Genomic DNA, 22789 nt, shown 5'->3' with positions numbered 1-22789 from the left:
GTCGTACCAATGACCTATAAAGTGGCATTATTACGTCTTTTTTTCTGCTACTGATTCCTCTCCCTATGCAACCAAGCATCTGACTAGCCTTCCTCATTGCTTTGTTACATTGCCTCCCTGCCTTTAAGTCACTTGAAATAGTGACTCCTAGATCTCTTTCCTCCTCAGTAGTTTCCATTATAGTACCCTTGATACTATATTGAGCCTTTGGGTTTTTGAGTCCCAAGTGCATAATTTTGCATTTTTTAGCATTATACAGTATTTACTATCATTTGTAGATAGAAAATACAACTATGGTTCTCCTTTGGCACACGGAAATCACTTATTTATTAAACATACGCAGTATCTGTGGGCGCAGGCAGCACAACCTTATCCTGCATTTAGTACATTATACAGAAAGAATACAGCGATCGGCACCACTCACGGGTTTGTGTATCTGGAGAAGGCATCCAGGAAGACCTGCCAGTTATTCACCACCATCACGTCCCATAAGGTCACCAGGGCGGCCTGTGACACGGGAAGGGAGGACACATCAAATCACATGGTACTGGGACAGTTACTACATAAACGGGACCAGCACTTACTGCAAAGTCATCAAAGTTGTTTGGCCAATATTCCAACTGCTCGAAGGTTCCGCACGTCAGCGTCTCATTGCCGGAGCTTCTGTTGCTCGGAGTACTAAGCACACAGGTGGGAAATGGGCAGCTTAGAATTTACCTATGCACATCATGTACCATCACTAATAAAGAGAATAAACTGTATTAGCTTATTGTGTACTGGTACTATACAAAGGCCCGTCAAAATGACAGCTTCTGCAATGTACTTTCACATCTGTTTTTACTTTCACTTTGAGCTGTGACAGTTTTTAACCCACAAGCTCTCCTCCCCACCCCCAGTCTCTATCTGATCCTACCTCTAGTCTTCACAGCTCCCTCTCTCCATATCCAGTAAGTTTGAAACAGATCAGTGCCCATGCCATAATTGCTTTCACTTTCTGTTATAACATCTTTTAGCACACAAAGGAGTAATTTGGTCCTTCGAGGGGCCTCTAGTGGTCACTGGCGGTACTTCACCTCATAAAAAGGTATGGAGTTGATAGCCTTTTATTTATACGGATAATAAACCATCTCATTAAGAAGTCAAAACTTTGCACAGATCAGTGCTGTAACGTGAGGGACGTCAATGATGGAAGTGGTCACATTAGCGGGATTGTGGCGGCGTGTCAAATACAGAAGACCAGAAATAAACACTTTTCCTCACTGCTAGTGCACACATGGAAAACGCCTTTCATCAGGGCTGGGGGACACTGGAGCACGGGGTTGTAGGTTGGGACAGATGGAGCTGGCACTTAAACATTAACCCTAAGCTCCTCCCCCCGCCACCCCAGCATGCCGATGTACTTTAAGTGCCTGTGGAGTCCGCCGCACAGATTCTCTGCTTGTTCTTTATGACACACAGAAATATAGTTTGCCAACCACAAAACAGACTATTGTGCATCAGTGATCAAACGATCGGTCGTATTCTAATGCGGTGTCTGAGCATTCCACCAGGGCGGTTGGCAACCTCCGGGGCGGTGAGACATGGGGCTTTGGTAGAACATGTTTCCCATGCAGCTACCTGGCCACTGTCCACACATTTTCTGGTTTTTATCGTTTTCATGATTTTGCCTTCAACATCGTTTTTTTGGGGAATACAGTTTTCCAATTAGGCCCGAAGCACGGCGAGTGATGCGAGGGGACGTGGTACACCTAGGCGGTGTCCATATTGACATTTGGGACAAAAAAAGTGAAAAAACCTTTTGACTGTTGACTTTACTATTGTCGGCCTGATGCTTGTGTCAACCTATTTCATGTATGTCGACCTTCATGACCCATACCCTCAAAATGAACTGAAAACCAATGCAAGCCCTCCCATCTGTAAATACCGTCAGCCCACAATCCTCACATACATGCGTAGAGTTACATTGACTTAGAACACTTCCAATAATAATCGATGTGAAGGTATTAAAGACACAATACCCGTTTCCTAGCCATGAATTGAATGCAAATAATAATCTGCTTTCATTGCTAGTATGAATTACTGTAAGGCTCCAAACCTTGCATGCACCTACCTGGCATTCCTGGGGTTAGGGATGGCTCCCTTGAATAGGTCAATACCAAGGATGGCAAAGACGTAGTAGACCACCTAAACGGACACAGATATAGCAAATATTTGGCAGTTACCTGGTAAATTACTGTCGCATTGTTCAATAAAGTAACATAGAAAAATCGGTACTTATGTAGTATCTGGGCTGCCGATTTTTTGATTGTATGCCTTAAGTTAAGGCATACAATCAGATGCGATGCGATGCGATATCGCATCGCATCCGATATCGGATGCGATGACCCGATTTTTCCATAGGAATCAATGTTAAAATGATTCCTATGGAAAAATGGGTCCTTTTCATACCCCTACTATCCAAGTGGGCATGGAGTTGGATATAAACCTGTGGCGAGCGTAGCGAGCCACCGAGCCCGAAGCGTGGCGAGCGAAGCGAGCCCCGCGAGGGGACGGTATTCGTCCGCTCGCCACGCTTCGGGCTCGGTGGCTCGCTACGCTCGCCACAGGTTTATATCCAACTCCATGCCCACTTGGATAGTAGGGGTATGAAAAGGACCCATTTTTCCCATTGAATTCCATGTTAAAATGGACTCAGTCCATTTTAACATTGATTCCTATGGAAAAATCGGGTCATCGCATCGCATCGCATCGAATCGCATGGTCGCATGCGATGCGATCTCCCGATCCGACCCGATTTAGAAATCGGCAGCCCAGATACTACATAAGTACCAAAAAATCTTAATGGGGCAGTTGGATTAGGCCTGGTGAAGAGATAAAGTGGGAGGGGATAACGCACCAGCCAATCAACTTCCAACAGTCATTTTTCAAACACAGCTGATTGGCTGGTGTGTTATCACCTTCCACTTTATCACCTTACCAGGTGTAATATATACATCAGCTGCCTGTCTCAGGCTAAGACGTAAGGCCTTAAGTAACAGTAGCATCTTTATCAGGGGGCTGGGATTACATTTTTTGGTTTTGGTAACCACTTCCCTAAAGTGTAACCCATGTGATTATTACAGAGGGTTCATATTCTACTTGGATTAATAATGCATGAGAAGCAGTACAAGCAATGTTCTCATGTGATCAGGAAATGTGTATAAAAAGATCCTTACCACGAGGATTCCGGCAAACGCCCGTAAATTCTTCACTAGGTCCAGCAATGTGCCGGCCACCAACGCCATCATCTGCGGCAAGGAGACATCATCATTACTACATTTCAGAGATTGCAGGACACTGTGCGCTTGTCCAGAGCACATTGAAGAGAGAGCTTGTGGAGGGGAGGGGAGGGGGGGGGGGGGTGACGGGACTTCAGCTGTCCACACCACTGATAGCAATGCTGAGGGGGCAGCACAGACCCCAATAGGGACGTTGGTGGGCTGTGACCCCACCTGTTCAGTGTGTGTGGTTCATAGTATATGAATAATACAGCAAAACACCAATACATTGTTTCAGATTATTATATTACAGCAATACTAGATAAATTGCTGCAGCAGGATGTATATTACACACTATGGGCGAGATGAATTAAGCTAAAAAAAAAAAAAAAACCTATTTTACCGCATTTTCTCATGTATTAAAACCCGTCCACACCGATACCGCATAGTAGGGTATCGCCACCTTTTGGTGGCGATACCCTATAGAAGCCTATGGGCTTCTTTTCGCAGCCCGGCGCCTCCGCCGCAACCCCGCTGCCTCGCCGGCCCCTCTCTCCCCCTCCCTCCAGCTTACCTTCTTGCAGGTCCTCCTGGACCCCGGAAGGTAAGCCCTTCCTACCCCTAGCAACGCAGCCGGGCGTCCTTCCGGCTGCAGGGGGAGGAGGAGGTGCCGGGGACAGCCACGCTGAGCTGTCCCGGCTGCAGGGGAGCAGTAGGCGGCTGGGAGGTGACAGAGACCTCCCACACCCCACAGTACAGATATCACGGCGATGCCAGTCGCATATGTTAGTACATATGCGCTGGCATCGCAGCGGGTGCGTGGTGAAGGGCGGCGATGTATATTAATACATCCCACCCTATAAGACCAACCTTACACGTCCTACACACCTTCATGTTAGGGATGATTCTCAGAAATCGGAACACAATAAACATATTGACGAGTCGGACCATCTCCCAGAGAGACAGCAGCCCCTGCATGTCTGGCTTCCTGTAATACACAGAGAACAGAGATACAATTCCAAGACATTAGAACACACACAAACACACATAAACACACACACACACACACTTTGGTTCCGTCTTTCTGCTGCAGCATTATGTTAAGGGTTGGACAATGTTTGCTCCGGCAATTATAATATAAACGAATGGTTCAAATAAAATAAATAACATAATGTGGCCATTTCCATGTAGGACACCATACAAATAAATGATCAAAAAATAAAAAAAAAGGACGTACCAGCCGGGATGGGGGAAACTGTATTGTATGAAGGTAGCGATTTCCAAGACCTGCAACAGAACAGTATTTATCTATGAAGATTATCTATGATCGTTTCTGGGACGCGGTATCATGAAGGAAACATAGGACCTTATTCTGGTCCCTGCGTTCCCCTGCGTGTTTATGCAGGTGTGCGACTGCGTGTGCACATAAACCGTTATGCGCATGTACAGCCGCTTAATGCGAGTGGCCACAGAGAATTGATTATTCACCAGGCGCTCACACACACAGCGCTGCGGGCGGGGGCGCGTGGTCACTCCCATGGGAACACCCGGCGTTTCATGGGCGTTCCCATGAAAACACTGGCCATTCTCATGGAGATTCGGTGAGGACGCGGGTGAGAGGAACGGGCAGCTGACATTAGCGGATGTCATCTGCCCGCCTGCTTACAACATAGGGTGCTTGCAGATGTTAGACACCACAGGGGTGTCTTACGTCTGACAGCGCTGGGGAAAACATTCATTTCCTCCCCGCATGTAAGCTGTGAAACAGAAACATCCATTTGCATGCCTGCAAGGGATCGCAGTGTGCGAGGGGGGGGGGGGGGGGCGTTTGGTGGACTCGCAATGCTGCAAAATTCGCAGTCTTGCAAGTCAGCCAGAATAAGGCCCATTATCACTTATATGTTGCTAACACAGTGGGTTTAAAATCAGAAAGGCAAAACATTGCGGTGAAATCCCTTCTTGGAAGAGTCTTTCTGAGGCCATCAGCTAATAACCTGACAGCAGCTGTTTGGCTGCTGCGTTATCACCAGGCTTCATAAATCTGCCCCCACGTCCAGTAAGCAGCCTCCTATGACCGGCACCAGAGCTCCAGTGTCCTTACTGCAGCAGCCCCATGGCCCCAGTCAGCTGTAGACCCCATGCCTGGTTCTCACACAGAAGCTCAGACTTGGTCCACCATGTCCACCAGGTGACCAGCCACCACCAGCTCGTATGGCAATCTGTAGAAGCTCTGTAATAACCTGGATCAGCATTGCACCCCAGGACATGAAAGGGTGTATTCCGAGCAACCTCGGCCTTGGTCCTCTGCCTAAACAGCCAAGCACAGGGCATCCAGCCTTGACTGGGCATAAGGTGAATTGCAGTGAAATCTGGAACAGCCAAAATGTTGCCACTGTCTAATACAGTACCTCCGGGCCAACTCCTGGGTGCACTTCCCACAGCTGCTAATGGAAAGGAAGGACAGACTGCCAACTTCACAGCCATGGAGGATGTATAGACTCAACCCCGGGGAAGGGAAGAGCTGTCTAATACTCAGCAGCCCTAAACCCCCTTCCCAATCCCAGTCACCTGGAAGCTCCATCGGGAGGTATCCTTCAGTGTTATGACCATGGCAGGGGTGGCCAAACCTGTCCTCAAGATCTACCAACAGTTCATACATATCAGGCAGCCTGTGGATCTATAGTAGGAATGAATGCAGCAGGTTTGAAAATGTGACAGTTAGTAATGACTACAGCTGTGCACCAGCTAGGTGATCTGGGAAATGTGACAGTTAGTAATGACTACAGCTGTGCACCAGCTAGGTGATCTGGGGAATGTGACAGTTACTAATGACTACAGCTGTGCACCAGCTAGGTGATCTGGGAAATGTGACCATTAGTAATGACTACAGCTGTGCACCAGCTAGGTGATCTGGGGAATGTGACCGTTAGTAAAGACTACAGCTGTGCACCAGCTAGGTGATCTGGGGAATGTGACCGTTAGTAATGACTACAGCTGTGCACCAGTTAGGTGATCTGGGAAATGTGACAGTTAGTAATGACTACAGCTGTGCACCAGCTAGGTGATCTGGGAAATGTGACAGTTAGTAATGACTACAGCTGTGCACCAGCTAGGTGATCTGGGGAATGTGACAGTTAGTAATGACTACAGCTGTGCTCCAGCTAGGTGATTTGGGGAATGTGACAGTTAGTAATGACTACAGCTGTGCACCAGCTAGGTGATCTGGGAAATGTGACAGTTAGTAATGACTACAGCTGTGCACCAGCTAGGTGATCTGGGGAATGTGACCGTTAGTAAAGACTACAGCTGTGCACCAGCTAGGGGACTTGGAAAAGGTGGACCGTTGGTAGACTTTGAAATCGGTTTGCCCTCCCCACCCAATATCCCAATTGGCAGCCGGAAGGTAAAACAAAGAAAAACCCCACAAATTCCAGAAGCATAAGGCGAAAGAACATCCAGCAAGTGCCCTACCAGTAGAACGAACGTAAGGAATCCATCAAAAATGTTGCTGTTGTATGAGATGTAGCCTTTGAATCCCAGCGAGAAGACTTTCAGTGACATTTCGAGGAGGTAGTACAGAATGAAGAAGCAGTTTATGGCCTGTTTAAAAGATAAAGAGGGAACGGTTACACTGAGCACAGAGCTACAATAAAAAAACTCTGCAAATACTACGAGACGCTAAAATACTCACGCCCAATGAGAAGTCATCTCGGTCACTCCCAGATTTGTCTGCATCTACCATCAAGACAACCTGGGAGGAAATCAGAAGATATCACCCATGTCTAGTCATCCAACAAAAGCAGCTGGAGTGCCACAGTTTCCCCCCACCCCTGGCGTAAAGCATCTGGCAACAGTGTATGGACAGGAGTACAAAGTCAGCAGAAGATAAAGTATATAGTATCCAATCAGTGCCACTCACACAGATAGAGAGAAGATTGGCCAGAGCTACGAAGTTCCCCAGGTAGTCAAAGTATCGATGGCTGCCGATGATTTGCAGGACTCGCAGGAACGGGGACTGATACGCAGGTTGTGGTGGGTGCTGAAAATAAACATTACTCAGAAATTCAGACATGTATAGAATTCAGTAGCCCAACGCCAGTGATAGACACCAGTGGTGCCGGCCTTCAAATGGCTACTAATAATTACTATTACAGATCTGATATTTTAGGCAACAAAACGGACATGTAACATAATTTACTAAGGAGTAACCCAGTGGTTTCCAGACGCATGCCTCAAGCCACCCCAACAAGTCCGGGTTTAAGGGATATCCCTGCTTGCACACAGATGGTATAATCCCTGGTGAAAGTCCCCAATGACCTGCTGTCAGCCAAATCCAGGGGCCACTTCTCTCTCCTTATCCTTCTGGACCTCTCTGCTGCCTTTGACACTGTGGATCACCCTCTCCTCCGCCGCACACTACAGAACATTGGCCTCTGTGCCACGGTCTCCGGGTGTGGTATAAGGTCCCGACAGTCATTAGCCCGACGTCAGGATCCCAACTGCCCGAACTCAGACAGCGGGGCGAGCGCAACAAAGCCCCTCTATTGGGGTTGTGGACCCCCACGAGGGAGAATAGCTAGTGGCCGGCAGGACCCCCAAGTGTCGGGGTTTTGACTGTCGGGATCTCTTATTTGCACCCCACATCCAAGCTCTGGCCCATTCTTGCCGGTTCCAGTTACGCAACATTGCTCGCATCAGGCCCTTTCTCTCACAGAGTGCAACTAAGCTGATCATCCACTCACTGGTCATCTCACGGCTTGACTACTGCAATGCTCTCCTCACCGGCCTCGCTCAATCCCAACTGGCTCCTCTCCAATCTGTCCTCAATGCTGCAACCAGGCTTATCTTCCTCTCCCGCCGCTCTAATTCTGCTACTCCCCTTCAACAAAATCTGCACTGGTTCCATTCCCCTACAGAATCCTCTTCAAACACCTCACACTCACATACAGGGCCATCTCTAATTCCATTGCTCCATATATCTCTAACCTCATCTCCATTCATACACCCTCCCGCCCTCTACGGTCGGCTGACGACTGTCGTCTCTCCTCCACCCTGATCACTGCTTCCCACGCTAGAGTACAGGACTTTGCCCGTGCTGCACCCCTTCAGTGGAACGCACTCCCTCGCTCCATTAGACTCTCCCCGACCTTGCAAAGCTTCAAACGGGCACTGAAAACTCACCTATCCATCAAAGCGTACCCTTCCACTGCATAACTCAGTCCTGAAGCTGGTCCTCCGAACGGCTGCCTCATGCCTTAACCATTTCTGCCAGCTATCAAGCCACCGCCCACTTGCTTGCACCTCATGTAATCTGTCTGTCTCCCCTTCCTACTAGATTGTAAGCTCCTCCGAGCAGGGCCCTTTTCTCTTCACATGTCACTCACAGCTCTCCTATACTCCAACACTCAGCGACCATCTTCGTCTGCATACTCATCTCCATCATTGGCCACCAGCCCCTAGTAGTACGTTGATCGAGTCCTCACTACTTACATCTTATCTGTACTGTGTATTGAACTGTGGTGCTCTTTTTACCTGTACTCTATGTTGGTTATTTATTCAATGTAATGCTAAGTTTTGTCTCCCTGTACTGTTCCTGTGTACGGTGCTGCGAAACACTTGTGGCGCCTTATAAATAAAATTATAATAATAATAATCCAACTGACTGAGGTACTACTTAAGTTACCTGTGCCTAAGCAGAGATATCCCTAAAACCTGGACAGTCGGGCTGCCTTGAGCGCTGCATTTCAAAAACGACTCATATAAAACAAAAAGCTGTGAATACAGCGAATGATCAGAATCTGCAGTTTGCTGTCCGCGCCTCACTTGCACAGGATAGAATAAACATAAACGCGGTTGGTAGATACATGATACCTGTCTGACCGGATCCTTATCAAGCTCATCAAACAACTTCTGGAACATCTCTGCCGAGATCACTCCGCCGGAGCAGGACCGGACTTTCTGGAAAGGCATAAAGGGAAATCTGTAGACATTTGGAAAGAATGAGTCCGTAATAAAATGTATTCAGCAAAAAAAGGTTCCTCATCCTCCACCCGGCCTTTACCTCCATGATGACCATTTTGCAGTAGGCGTCCATTTTGACATTTTGCAGAACTTTAATGAATGTTTCACAGTCTATACAGGCCCTAAATAAAAGGAAGGAAAGAATGACTAATTACCGAATTATTGGGGGGGGGACCCAATTTTACTGATTAGGGGCAGGAAAATTAAGAAGTTCTAGGGGAGGGACCACTGACCGGCAGTATTATCGGTAAAAGTCCATGTTTTGTATAGTGGATAATAAACTGGAAAGTCCTTTGCAACTCACCATACATATAGCAAATAATGACAACATTAATAATAATAAATAATAATATCATCCTTACTCCTGGTAAGAATTCTGAAATGAGATTTCCCTGTAGAATGAAAGGACTTCAAACGCTGCTCGAAATCCCAGCCGCCGCCTAAGCAATGAGGCCTGCACAGATTTCTGAAGGGGAAGACGCAAAACGAGAAGAAATGACGCATAACTTATGTTACCATCACTGGATTCCTTCTGCAACATCCAATCAGATTAGATACATGACACCACGTCAATACACCCACAATCACCTTTATACCAACGCTCCAGGAAGGTTTGGTAGACCCCTGAATTTCAGAGAATTCTCCCCAACTCCTGGGAGAGCATGACACAACCCAACCCCGGACCCCGCCCTCATGTCAAGTGAAAGGGGCGGGGTTTGACGATGCAAATCTCATTGCCATGCCCTCCTGCTCTCGCCAGTTGGAGTCCCCAGCAGAATGCAAACGCCTGTGTGTAATTTGAGCTGGAAGGAAGGGTAAACTCTACAGAATTTTAACAAAGAAATGTAAAAAGAGCAAAATGAATGGAAGGGCGGCCAATGAAATAAGAGGGGTAGAAGCGCAATGTGCAGGATTAGCCGGGAGATGTGGAAGACAAGCGAAGGAAATAGTTTTATTCTATTTCAGCTCCTAGTTCTGGATGAGGTGTAACTAAAATGATGAAAATGCTTACCATGAGATACCCCCGGAACTGATTGTATATAATGGCCGTCAGTAAGTTCATCAGAATCAGACTGCCTATTTGGTGGAGACGGGTAAAAAATAAAAAAGCCAAAATAACGCAACAATAATTCAATTTCAACACATAACTGAAGGAAGAGCTTCAAACAGACATTACGGCTGGCATGGACCCTGGTTAATTAGCATAAAGCACAAAGTACAGTTATTAAACCGCAAAAGAAGCTGTCCCAATTTAAGCAGGACAATCCCGAATGCAGCCTTGCCATGCACCACGTCTGTACTGAGGCTGGAAACGTAGCCGGTACTGATTGTACGTCCCGTTCTCTGCCGACAGGACAGACAGTATGGCTTCCCAAGTGTTCCGCTCACCCCCGCCCCACCCTGATCCATGGATTGATTGAAGTGATTACAGGTATGCCAATATACAACAGGGTTATTGGCTGTATGACTGTTGGCATCTGATCTATAGGTAGACAGGTTCTAGGTCGACACTTTTCATGAGTAGACATGGTCAAGGTCAACACTGAAAAAAAGGTTGACACAAGCAATGTCACTTCTGAGATATTGTTGCAAGAGATACAGTAAACATATGATGATTTTACTAAAAGCCGGACTTCTGTATGGGTATGGATCATTTGGATAGACAGCAACTATGTCGACATGCATTAAGGTCGACAATGATTATGCAGACATGGGGGAAGGTCGACGGACGTCGTCACAGTCAACATGGACACTGAAACGTAGAACCGCTGCGCTCGTCATGCTTCGGGCACCTTTTGGCAGTCCACCTTCCCCATGTCGACCATCAGTCATGTTGACCTTAATGCTTGTCGACCTAGTGACCGTATCCCTTCTGTATAAACAGCCAGCCTACACTGGAGTGGATTAGAGGAGTGCACATTTAAATACACCAATATTATGGTGCTGTGTAGAATATACTCTGACCCATTTTATATCCAGACAAATGGAACGAGTCTACAGATGAGCAAATGACAGCTGGAATATTTTTACTACGCGAACAGAATGTGATGTTACGGGTGATCTGACCTGACACTAGATCGAGATCATTTGGGATAAAGCAATGATGATTAGCCGACTAGTTAAAAGCCAATCAAAATGACGGCTTGGTCACCATCAGCTCCTACCTCCAATCCCCGTCTTCACAGCTACCTCTCTCCATATCCAACTAGTTTGAAACAGATTATTTTGGTTTCTGTTAAGAAGTCATTTGGTCGGTTGAGTGTCCTCTAGTGGTCCCTGGTGGTACTTCAACTCAAAAAGGTGAGGGTTATTTATTATTTTATATATAGATAGGAACATCCCAACTGTTGCCATGACAGTTCATCTAGGTGTGTGAATAACAAAGTGCTTAGTACTAGAGAGTTAAAGATCACTAAAGCCGGAATTGAGATTTCCTGCTGTAACCCACGGTAACAAAGATGTTCCGTGTTAAGCGGACACTCTACTTTAGATTATGTTGGACAGAACAGTTTAGCTTCCGCTCTATTGAAGACAACTTCTACAGCTCTCAGATGGATGAGTGGCGAGATTACAGTCTAAGTCAGCCGCTCACAACTGGAATATTTGCCATGGTGTGATCACACCAGCCCATACACTGTATCAGTCGGTTGTCCTCGTTTTCACTAAATGTACAGGGAAGGTTTAATGAGCGGTAACTGAAATAAAACCAGGGCCCTAAATACAGCGATTGGCTAATTGATCAATACGGAGCTGTAAACAAGCAACAAAGCGAGCGACGGCAGGTCCAGACAAAGCTACAAACCTTTGCTACAACTCACCAATCACGGTGAATATGATGAAGAAGAGGGAGTAAGCTCTGTTGAATGAATAGGCCGGAAGCATAACTAGTATAGGAGGGAGAGAAGAAGATTCAGGTTAATATATCACATTTACAAACGCAGAGGTTTAACATTTTCCCCGACGCGATAAGAGTGCGACACATCACAAAGTTCTCATGTCCCATGAGATACTGGATGAGGATGGTAAAATCAGATGATTTAGTGGAAAAGGTTATGACATTTTTTAATGGTTGACCCTAGGGGGTTACGATATAGCAGACCGACCCCGTCTAGATCCACCATGTCGAAACCTGTCTAGTCAGACGCCTAAAAGATAGTCCACCTAGTCTAGATAGACAGTAACTGAAGTTAGGCGCCAGCAATAGATGGGAGCCTGGTAGGTGGTCTAAATTAGTTTTTCATGTTTTTTTTTGTTGCTGAATGTCATAGGGTCCCCTGCGGACATTGTATATATGTGCACAGTGGCCCCTCGCATGGCTTACCATGCTTTGGGCACGGTGCCTCGCTGCTCTTGTCACACTATGTCCACTTGGATAGTACAAAACAAGTCGACCTGTGACAAAAAAACGTGAAAAACCCTCCCGTGGCTCTAACGCTGGTGTCTAATTTCCATTATTGTCCTATCGGTAGGCGTCTAACTAGGTGGGTTTAACTAAGGGTGGTCAATCTAGACATTGTAGACCCTTCAACCGGATACCGACCCTAGGGGACATGTGAAGATTTTATTAAAAATTGAAAAGCGTAGTCTTAAAAATAAAATACCACTGTGACATTTGCGAGAAAGAAAGAAAAGTAAAAAAAAAAAAAAATATATTGGAAATTCCGCCTGCTAACAAGTGAGAACGCCACTTTATTAATGCCAAACTTATCAAGATACTGCTTCAATTAAGTTGTAAATTAATTTAAAAAAACATAAAGGGGGAACCGGGCTGTATCAATAGTCACATTAATTCTAGCGCCATGCACTTTTAAAAACTATGCAGTTTCTCTTTTCTGCCTGTCGCTCTCTGCTCTGATGCTTCTAGCACAGTCTGGTCTGTATTGTGGCACTAAGATACAGATAAGAAAGGTGCAGGGTGATAGAGTGAACACTAATTATTAGCACTCTAGTACAGGCGTAGGCAACCTGTGGCTCTCCAGCTCTTATGAAACTATGGGCCTTATTCTAGTTCATTCTTAGAGGCAAAATCCTTCTCAAATGGGCAAAACCATGTGCACTGCAGGGGGGGCAGATGTTACTTGTGCAGAGAGAATTAGATTTGGGTGGGGTTTTTCTTCAAAATGAGATCTATATTGCAGTGTAAAAATAAAGCAGCCAGTATTTAACCTGCACAGAAACAAAATAACTCGCCCAAATCAAACTCTCTCTGCACATGTTACATCTGCCCCCCTGCAGTGCACATGGTTTTGTCCAGCTAAGAAGGAATTTGCCTCTAAGAGTGAACCAGAATAAGGCCCTAAGTCCCAGCATGCCTTCTTGAAAAGGAGGCTAATACAGAGTAAGAAATATATATGGTTCCCCCCCCCCCAGCATACAGAATTGTATCATTAACCAGATTTAATTACTACACAATAATACAATTCAGAGATCCTGGTTACACATAGATAGATAGATAGATAGATAGATAGATAGATATATATAGCCCCCACGCAGTTGTCAAGGCTTCTCTGTGTACTGGGGGATTTAAATCTGGTTACTGACACCATTTGGTGTGCTGGGGGGGGAAATAAAGTATTTTTCTCTTACTCTGTATCAAATAAGCTCAGATGGTGGAAACGGCATCTCACTGGAACTAAATGATGATCACTGCCACTACCAGAACAGCAGCAAGAAGGCAAATATACTCTGCCACACTAAAGGCCCAGACACACTGGGCAATTTTGAGCTGAAAGCCGCTCAAAACACCAAGTTTGAGCAGCTTTCAGCTCAAAGCCATCCAGAGAGTATGCACTGGCAATGAGCGGTAAGCGCTGCTGCGCGTTCCCGCATCATCGCCGGGACAGCCTCTCATCTGCTGGTATTACCAGCAGATGAGCGGCTTTGAGGACGGCTTTGCATAGTGCTGCGCTATGCAAAGCCGTCCGTCCGCAGGGGGAAAGCAGATCAGTGTGTATGGAACTTTTCTCACTAAGTAAGTTCTCAAAACTCTCTATAGAAATCACCTCTAGCCCAGAGGATGGGATGGACTATCGTATGAGCTCCAGGGAAACGGATCTGTATGCTATTGCCCCTTTGTAGCACACAGTGGTAGGATGGTGCAGTTTATAGGCATAATTCAGACCGCAAGACAAACTTGTTCTCAAAATGGACAAAACCATGCTGCACTGCAGGTGGGGCAGATGTAACATGTGCAGAGAGTTAGATTTGGGGGAGTTATTTTGTTTCTGTGCAGGTTAAACACTGGCTGCTTTATTTTATTTTTTGTACACTGCAATTTAGATTTCAGTTGGAACACCCCCCCCCCCCTCCCCTACCCAAATCGAACTCCCATTCTGAAAACAACACTTGTCCTGCGATTAGTTCGGAATTAGGCCGTATATTTTTAAAACAGGGCGAGAAACTCTACAGAAAGCCGCACTTCAAGAATAAAACAAAATGTTATCAAATACAGTATAAACATGTAAAAAATAACATGCACAAGAAGAGGACAGCTGGATAGTTTGTACAAAAACAGGTATTTTAGTGCGGCGCATACACATCCCCCATTAAACATGTATAATCCTCCACGCCTCTGCACTCTAGGAAGTTACACGTTTTGCAGACTGCAGCAATTTTGTTCCCTGAAGTTCAAAAACAAAACTGAGGACAAGACAACAGGAATATTCTGCCAAGTGCTGTGGTAGCAAAAGTGGGAAGACAGCAGGCTCAGATCACAACGTCTGATGATCAATTGGGTATTACAATTAAAATGGATTTATTAATACAACACAATCGTCTCTATTGTTGATATGACGATTATTATATAAATTGCTACATAGAATAAAAATAAAAATAAGTAATATACAATAGTGCATATATAGGAGTTAAAAATAGGACAATAGAAGCAGATATAGGTATGGTGAAGTCCCACATGTTCCTGGGAGCCGGGCGGCTCCCTGACCGCCATTACTCCGACGTCGGAATCCCGACTGCTCCCTCGTAGAATCCACGACCCCCATAGAGGGAGAATAAAATAGGTGGCGAGTGCAGCGAGCCCGCAAGGGGCTTCATTGCGCTCCCCACGCTGTGCAGTCGGGATTCCGACGTCTGACTAATGACTTCGGGATTTTATACCACACCCCTTGTTCCTATATTGCTGGTCCACAGATGAGTCCAGGAAGAGCTGGGATTTGGAAAGTGTGGGCATCCATATACCGGTCTGGGTTTTCTGCCACTGAGGAATGCTTATGTCCCGGAAGACCCAGAGTGGGCAGGTGGTGGTGTCCAAAATATTGTATTCCAAATGGCAAGTAGCTCTCGGTATATGTACGTTTTTATGGGAGCTGGTTCACTGCGGGCAGTCCATCCAAGGGAATCTGGTGTCCAAGGTTAGACGTTTGTCATCTGACAACTTTTAAAAAGTACGGACCTTCCCTCGTGTGGGCAGCTTAACAAAACACCCCATCATAGGCGCCTACTTGGTAAATACACCAATGTATGTGTCTACAGCTCACAGTCACCAGCTGGAACCGCAGCGCTCACATAGAAAAGGAAAATTTGTGCCGATTTTTTCCACCAATTTCAAATCAACTGCAGATAAGTTGGTTAGCATTAGGAGTAAGGATTCCAATCCCTGGACAGCTTTTGGGTCCCAAAATATCCAGGATTATAAAAATGAAATCCTGGGTATTCGTGGATCCCAAACACATGGACTGGGCCGAAGGGGCATGCCTATTATTCACACCTGATCCATTCTCAAATGGATAAAACCATGCTGCACTGCAGGTGGGGCTGATGTAACACATGCAGAGAGAGTTAGATTTGGGTGAGGTGTATTCAAACTGAAATTGCAGTGCAAGAATAGAACAGCCAGTATTTTCCCTGCACAGAAACAAAATAACCCACCCAAATCTTACTCTCTCGGTTGGAGCCCGATTATCCCAAAATTCCTAATATACAAAATGATTTTGGTGTTGGAATCCCTAATTAGAAGACACAAAATTGAAAAGATCCATTGTGGTGTAATTTGCAATTATGTGATTTAAAAAAACACAACACTAACTGACAGTAGGACTCACCGTCCGGGTTGTTGGCAGTGGTCAGTAGTACCAGGAGCGACGTCAGGGAGTCTGGCAGGTTGCGGAAGTATCTCAGCCACTCAACGTCAACCTTAGAATCCTGCCCAAGAGCACAGACATGGTCAGGGGAAGGAATATCCCCATAGTGTAACATTCAGTGTTATGGATGAAGCTTCCTTATTTGGCAAATAACAGACATCATTAATAGAGTGCAGAGTGGAGGAAACAGACAGAGATGGAAGACAGCACAATGAATAGAAAGAAGGAAGAACAGATGCTTACACACAGGAGAGCCTAGTCCTTAACAACAGAAGGGACAGGTTTTTGTACCTATACAGAAACAAGAGCAATTTTGAACATTTATACATGTTAAACGGTGTATTACTGTATTTATATAAACATCTATAGTATTAGCACATGGGGTTGTATTAATGGGCAGTCTGCAGACCGCTCCCAATCACTGCATAATAAGTCATGTTTGGCCTTTACGGAATAAATTAGAGGTGACAATATTCCTGTCTGTGACTTTGCTAAAGCCCTGTAGTAGCGTGTACTGAGCAGTCGGTCAGGTGGCGTAAAGCCACTCGCTAAGCGAGCGCTACTGAATTACCCCCATAGACTGTAAATCCCACTGGGTCAGGGACTGCTGTGATTGGCCAGACATTCTCTGCAAAGCGCTGCGGAATAAGTGTGCGCTATATAAATAACTGGTAGTAAATAAAAATTATAAAAAAATTTCTCCTCGGTTCAAACACAACGGCACTGAGTTAGCGACAAGGCAGCGGGTCCACCGGGAGACGTTGGTAGGAGACAGAGGAGAGGTCAGATCCGTATACACTGCACCAGAATTGGCAAATAAAAAGTAAGGCTGAAAGTCTCCTTATGGACACCGGTATCTGGGGTCTAATTCAGCACGGATCGCAAAGCAGTCTTTCGCTAATGGAACAAAACTATGTGCACTGCAGGTGGGGCAGATGTAACATGTGCAGAGAGAGAGTTAGCTTGGGGTGGGTTATTTTGCTTCTGTGCAGGGTAAATACTGGCTGCCTTATTTTTGCACTGCAATATCAGTGCGAACACACCCCACCCAAATCTAACGCACTCTGCACATGTTCCATCTGCCCCACCTGCAGTGCAGCATGATTTTGCGAATTAGAGATTTTGCTTTGCCGTCCATACCGAATTAGGCATCCGTACAGCACCTGTACCCCCAGCTGTCATTAGGTAATGACCAGAGGATATTAGGTTATCCAGTCAATCAGAGGTAAAAGGTGCATGTCCGTCATCATTAGTCAATGGGTTACCTTTGCATGGGCAAACAGCAGCATACCAAACATGGTAAAGAGGCAAAGGTGCAGAGCCAGGAGCAGCATCACGCTGTTAGGAAACAAATCCATGCATTAGTCATCTCCCAATGACACCGCACAATACATGATCTCCTTACATGCAATCCCATAGGTGAGAACTGGAACAGAACTAAACAAAAAGCACCACTGCTCAGTAATACTAGCCTGATCCACTTGTCATTTTTATATAGTTAAAGGCAGGGCTGGGCAACACCGGCCCTCCAGATGTTGATGAACTACACATCCCAGCATGCCTTGCATCAGTTTCAGCATGGCCACATAGCAAAACTAATGCAAAGCATCATGGGATGTGTAGTTCATTAACATCTGGAGGGCCGGTGTTGCCCAGCCCTGGTTAAAGGGGACCATTCCGCTTTAAATAAAAATGATCTAGCCCCACCCCTGCTACTTATTCAATTCAGCAGGAACCAAACACATGCAAACACTGGAATCCGCTTTGAACAGCATTCGCGCTAGTTCCTGAGCTTGGAATATTGCAAGAATTAGAAACAATGATAGAACAGAGCCAGTTCCAGATTGGCAGAATGTCATGGTCATCCAATCAGAACCCAGATATTATTTTTAGCCAGCTTTCGATTGGATGGCCACAGTTAGTTACCCCTGAACGTCTTGTTTACCTACCTGCCCATCTCTGGCAGCGTTCGCTTAATGCACTTTAGAGTCTTTTTCATAAGAGAAGAATTCTGGAGGAGGAAAAATGGCCGCAGAAGTCTCCGTATTCTCACCCCCTGTAGAAGTATTAGAGACGCTGACAAATCTTACAGCAATCAGTCGCCTAAACAGAGCCAACCATAATAAGTTCAAAACGGAATCTATCTATAATTATATCCATCCATCCATATAAAAGGCTAACCACTCCTCACCTCTATGAGGTGAAGTACCGCCAGCGACCACTCAAGCGAGTGCTCAGACGCTGCCCAGCATTAGACTGCACATGCACAGTCTAAACTGGAAATTATTCAAATCCCAGCAAATTCGTGGCCAAATCCCGGGATCCCGCCGATCCTGGGATTTTCCACCCTAGTTACATTGACCACTTGTTTTCTTCATGTATTTCTTATATACTAATAAAAACAGACTGACCAAAAAAAAAAAAAAAAAGACAAATATATAATGTAAACATTTGCTTGGTTGCTAGGGGCAAACTCACCCTTTTAAGTTGCAATATTTTTTTTGGGGGGGGGGGGGGGTTGTTATATATTTAAGTTGTAATGCTGATCTAAAAAAGGATAGAACTGCGCAATATCAGGTTTGGATTTCAATATTGATATGACATTTATTAATGTTTTTTGTTATTACCATAAATGACACAATAATCTAAAAACAACACATACAACATATAAAAAAAAAAAAAGAAAACAAAGCACAACCGGTTGTGACTTCAGGAATCTTTGTTTTCTGTTGTATGTGTTGTTTTTAGATTATTGTGTAATTTATGGTAATAACAAAAAACATTAATAAAGGTCATACATTGCAGAGCCACAAGGACCTCATCCTTGCACAATATGATATATTATCACACCTAACACGCTAAAGTGGTAATATCCGGAGTCACTTCGCAGCAGACAAGATTGCGCAGTTTAAAAAAAACAATAAACTGCTTTACAAGCAGTTGCCTTGAGGTCTGCGTATAGATATGACATGACACCAGCCAACATCACATGCCCGACCCACATTACCTCTGCACACAGGAAGGACAAAGACACCGTCCAATCTACAATGGAGACCAGTAGAGCCAGCATGTAGCAGAGGAGCCACTTGTTCTTAATGAACCCATTCCAGCCAATTAAATAGCTCTAAAAGAAAACAGGAAAACGTGGAATTAAGTTCTTGCAACTTAAAGTATTCATCTAAATACTTTCTGATTTTGTATTTTATACGAGTGCCTTTACCAATAGCATCAAGGTTACATGTTCTGGGTGTGTCACAATACACTAAGGGCCAGAGTGATAAACAGCCAGCCAATCAGCTCCTACCTGCCATGTTACAGGCTGGGTTTGAAAAATGTCAGGTAGTTGCTGATTGGCTGGCTGTTTATCACTTTCCACTTAATCACTTTGTGAAGCTTGATACATCTGGTCCTAAGTGATTAATGAGATTTCCAAACTTCATTAGCAAGGAGCAAGATGTCAATAAGTCTCTTCTAAAGCAGACTGGAATCGGGGTAATGACTTTTGCATGGAAGAACTTAAGGCCCCCATACACTATGCGATTTTGGGACGATTTCATCCGATTTCGGCACTTTGTGCCGATAATCGGATGAAATCGGCCCAAAATCGTAGGTATGTGACATTTGATCCGATCCGATGCGCGGTCCCGTGCGCATCGGACCGGATCAGGGAGGTCGGACGGTCTGTACATACGATCACGTCCGACCTCCCTGTATGCATATGCCTGCCACCTGACAGGCATATGCATACAGACACCGGGGGAGTAGTGGGGGTGGCCAGCGGCAGCGGTGGTGGGGGCGGCCAGCGGCAGCAGTGGTGGGGGCGGCCAGCGGCAGCAGTGGTGGGGGCGGGCAGCGGCGGTGGGGAAGGGCGGCGTGTGCGGTGAGCGCAGTGTACTTACACATAGCAGCAGCGGCGGGGACGGGACGCGCAGTGGCGGCTATTATATTTTTAAAATACTTGTCAAATGACCGGCCGCTCTCTGATTGGCCGGAGAGCTCTCAGCCAATCAGAGAGCGGCCGGTCATTTGACAAGTATTTTAAAAATATAATAGCCGCCACTGCGCGTCCCGTCCCCGCTGCTATGTGTAAGTACACTGCGCTCACCGCAAACGCTGCCCGCCCCCACTACCGCCGCTGGCCGCCACGACCACCGCTGCCCGTCCCCACTACTGCCGCTGCCCGCCCCCACTACTGCTCACTGCCCTGCAGCTCCCCGGGTTTTTTTTTACATGGGATAAATCGCATGCGATTTATCCCATGTAAAAATGGCACATCAAGTGCCAAATTGTATGTGAGCCTCCCGGGGAGCTGCCGGGCGGCTCGCAGGTAAATTGGGTCCGACTTGTCCCTAGGACAAGTCGGCCTAATGTATGGGGGCCTTTAGAGCAGGCATGTGAAACTACACATCCCAGCATGCCTTGCCATAGTGTTAGCATTCCCTGATAGCAAAACTGTGGCAAGGCATGATGGGACTTGTAGTTTCACAACAGCTGGAGGGCCATAGTTTGGACATGCCTGCCTTATGCGGGGTAACACCAGGATGACCCGCTCATGGTGCACATTCAGCAGGTCGTCAGTGTTTCTTCCGACTCGCTCACGATGATGCGGGGGGCACAACCCACTCACGATGTGCACCGTGAGCGGGTCCGATCCGATGGCGACCTGCACCCGGCTGTATGGTCGTTTCCAGATCCTACCTGCAGCAGGTAGGATCTGAATAACGACCGACCCGCGGGGCCGCGCATCGGATCGGCATCGGTACACACCAGGACAGAAAAGGGCCCAATCACCACACAATCTACATCCAATCGGTCAGAATTGGATCTAGACTGATGGGATCGGACCCTTGTCTTCCTGGTGTGTACCCAACATTATAGTCTCCTTTAGGGCCCTATTAGTGACTACTAAGATGCGTATGTGATCTTCGCCAAATGTTTGTATACAGTCATTTTATCGGCCACACTGGAGGCCAAACGCAGACAAAAATATGCTCCTTCCCTAGGACTGGTGCGGATTTTGTGACAGGGGGGGCGTATTATGACGCACTAACCAGTCTTACGTCATCTACAAATAGGAATCTGAATCAATGCACAACTATACGCACTGATTTAAAACCAGGGAAGGGTTCTGCGTCGCAATTTACAGGTTGCAGACGTGACCATCACTGAATCAGGCCCGTTTTTGGATTCTGTCCCTAGCTAATGCAGTCAGGAAAGCGACCAACCTGCAGTTTGGATAAAGCAGTGTCTGCATTGCATCAGTATTCTGCACATAGTAGGACAAATGCAACCGTGTGGATGTTCGCAGTGACCAGCGCCGACAGCGATACATGGAAGGTGGGAACAGTGGAAGTTAGAATCATTTCTTATAAATTCAGAATATAAACCTTAACATGAAACACAAGAAACTAGAATAACCAGGGCTATTTTTCAGCAGGCTCCAGCAGGAACTGTGGCCCTTATTCTAGTTCACTCTGACAAAATATTTCTTAGATGGACAAAACCATGTGCACTGCAGGTGAGGCAGGTGTTACTTGTTCAGAGATAATTAGATTTGGGTGGGGTTTTACACCTGCCTCACCTGCAGTGCACATGGTTTTGTCCATCTAAGAAATATTGTCAGAAAGAATGAACTAGAATAAGGGCCTCAGTTCCTGCTGAAAAATAGCCCTGAGAATAAGGAAGTAACATGTTTGAAAAGACTCGGACAGGACTTGAGCTGAGTCACTGTGTGCGGTGAAGCGGCAGGTTACACCCATGTACCGCATGATGTCAACCACGGGGAGCACAATGTAACCAATGGATGTTATCTGCGGCAAAGCAGAAGCGCAGCGACGGACATTATTACCTTCACGGAAAGATCTGCAATAAAGAGCAGGAAGGTCAGGATCTCTATGCTCTCGGTCAGTCCGCAGGGAGGCTCCCAGGCTGCATTGCGGTAGCGCACATCTGACGACACAGTCAGGGACGAGGGCTTTTCAATAAATGCAAGCGCCAGGTTCACAAAGATGGTCACATTCAAAACCCTAAAAAAAAAAAAAAGCAACATAAAATCAGGAACATTGACGGTAATGTGCACCTAGTTCCAGATGTCACTCAGTTGGGAGGACTGAAAGGGGAGTGGCTTCAATGAAAGAAAGAGGGGCATCACCAGACACAAGCACAGGTGGTCAGAGTGGGTGTGGCTATGCAAATTAGAATGGCTCCCGTGTGAACCGGCGACATGGATGTTGAACCGAATTAGCAATTCCTTCCCATGGCGAACGTGCAATATGCAGACAACAAGGTTTCTACTTGCGTGCGAATGAGAATCGGGCTGTATATGTCTGAAGGACGTGAAAGTGAGGATTTTACTATCAATCACGATTGGTGACTTTTCCCAGCAGTAAAACAAATTATTCTGTGTGTGAGAAT

At 46.1% G+C, this 22789-nt stretch overlaps 1 protein-coding gene across 1 annotated transcript in view; it reads right to left on the bottom strand.

Annotated features, from left to right (window-relative positions):
- TPCN2 (two pore segment channel 2) overlaps window positions 1-22789 on the bottom strand; it is a 35086-nt gene that overhangs the window by 5003 nt on the left and 7294 nt on the right. Inside the window, exons 4-22 of the mRNA XM_083164538.1 lie at window positions 22224-22401; window positions 19383-19499; window positions 18325-18431; window positions 17641-17713; window positions 16337-16436; window positions 12098-12163; window positions 10291-10355; window positions 9641-9744; window positions 9319-9400; window positions 9129-9215; window positions 7177-7296; window positions 6949-7008; window positions 6729-6857; window positions 4495-4544; window positions 4146-4245; window positions 3216-3287; window positions 2111-2184; window positions 585-678; window positions 425-507 (exon numbers count right to left, since the gene is read on the bottom strand). Coding sequence (XP_083020664.1) covers window positions 425-507; window positions 585-678; window positions 2111-2184; window positions 3216-3287; window positions 4146-4245; window positions 4495-4544; window positions 6729-6857; window positions 6949-7008; window positions 7177-7296; window positions 9129-9215; window positions 9319-9400; window positions 9641-9744; window positions 10291-10355; window positions 12098-12163; window positions 16337-16436; window positions 17641-17713; window positions 18325-18431; window positions 19383-19499; window positions 22224-22401 — 1761 coding nt within the window. The remainder of the gene's footprint in view (window positions 1-424; window positions 508-584; window positions 679-2110; window positions 2185-3215; window positions 3288-4145; window positions 4246-4494; window positions 4545-6728; window positions 6858-6948; window positions 7009-7176; window positions 7297-9128; window positions 9216-9318; window positions 9401-9640; window positions 9745-10290; window positions 10356-12097; window positions 12164-16336; window positions 16437-17640; window positions 17714-18324; window positions 18432-19382; window positions 19500-22223; window positions 22402-22789) is intronic.

The sequence above is a fragment of the Crinia signifera genome, chromosome 11 (assembly GCF_055691185.1).
Source record: "Crinia signifera chromosome 11, ASM5569118v1, whole genome shotgun sequence".
NCBI lineage: Eukaryota > Metazoa > Chordata > Amphibia > Anura > Myobatrachidae > Crinia > Crinia signifera.
Note: the sequence above shows the minus strand (reverse complement) of the source record. Positions and strands in the feature narration are given on the sequence as shown.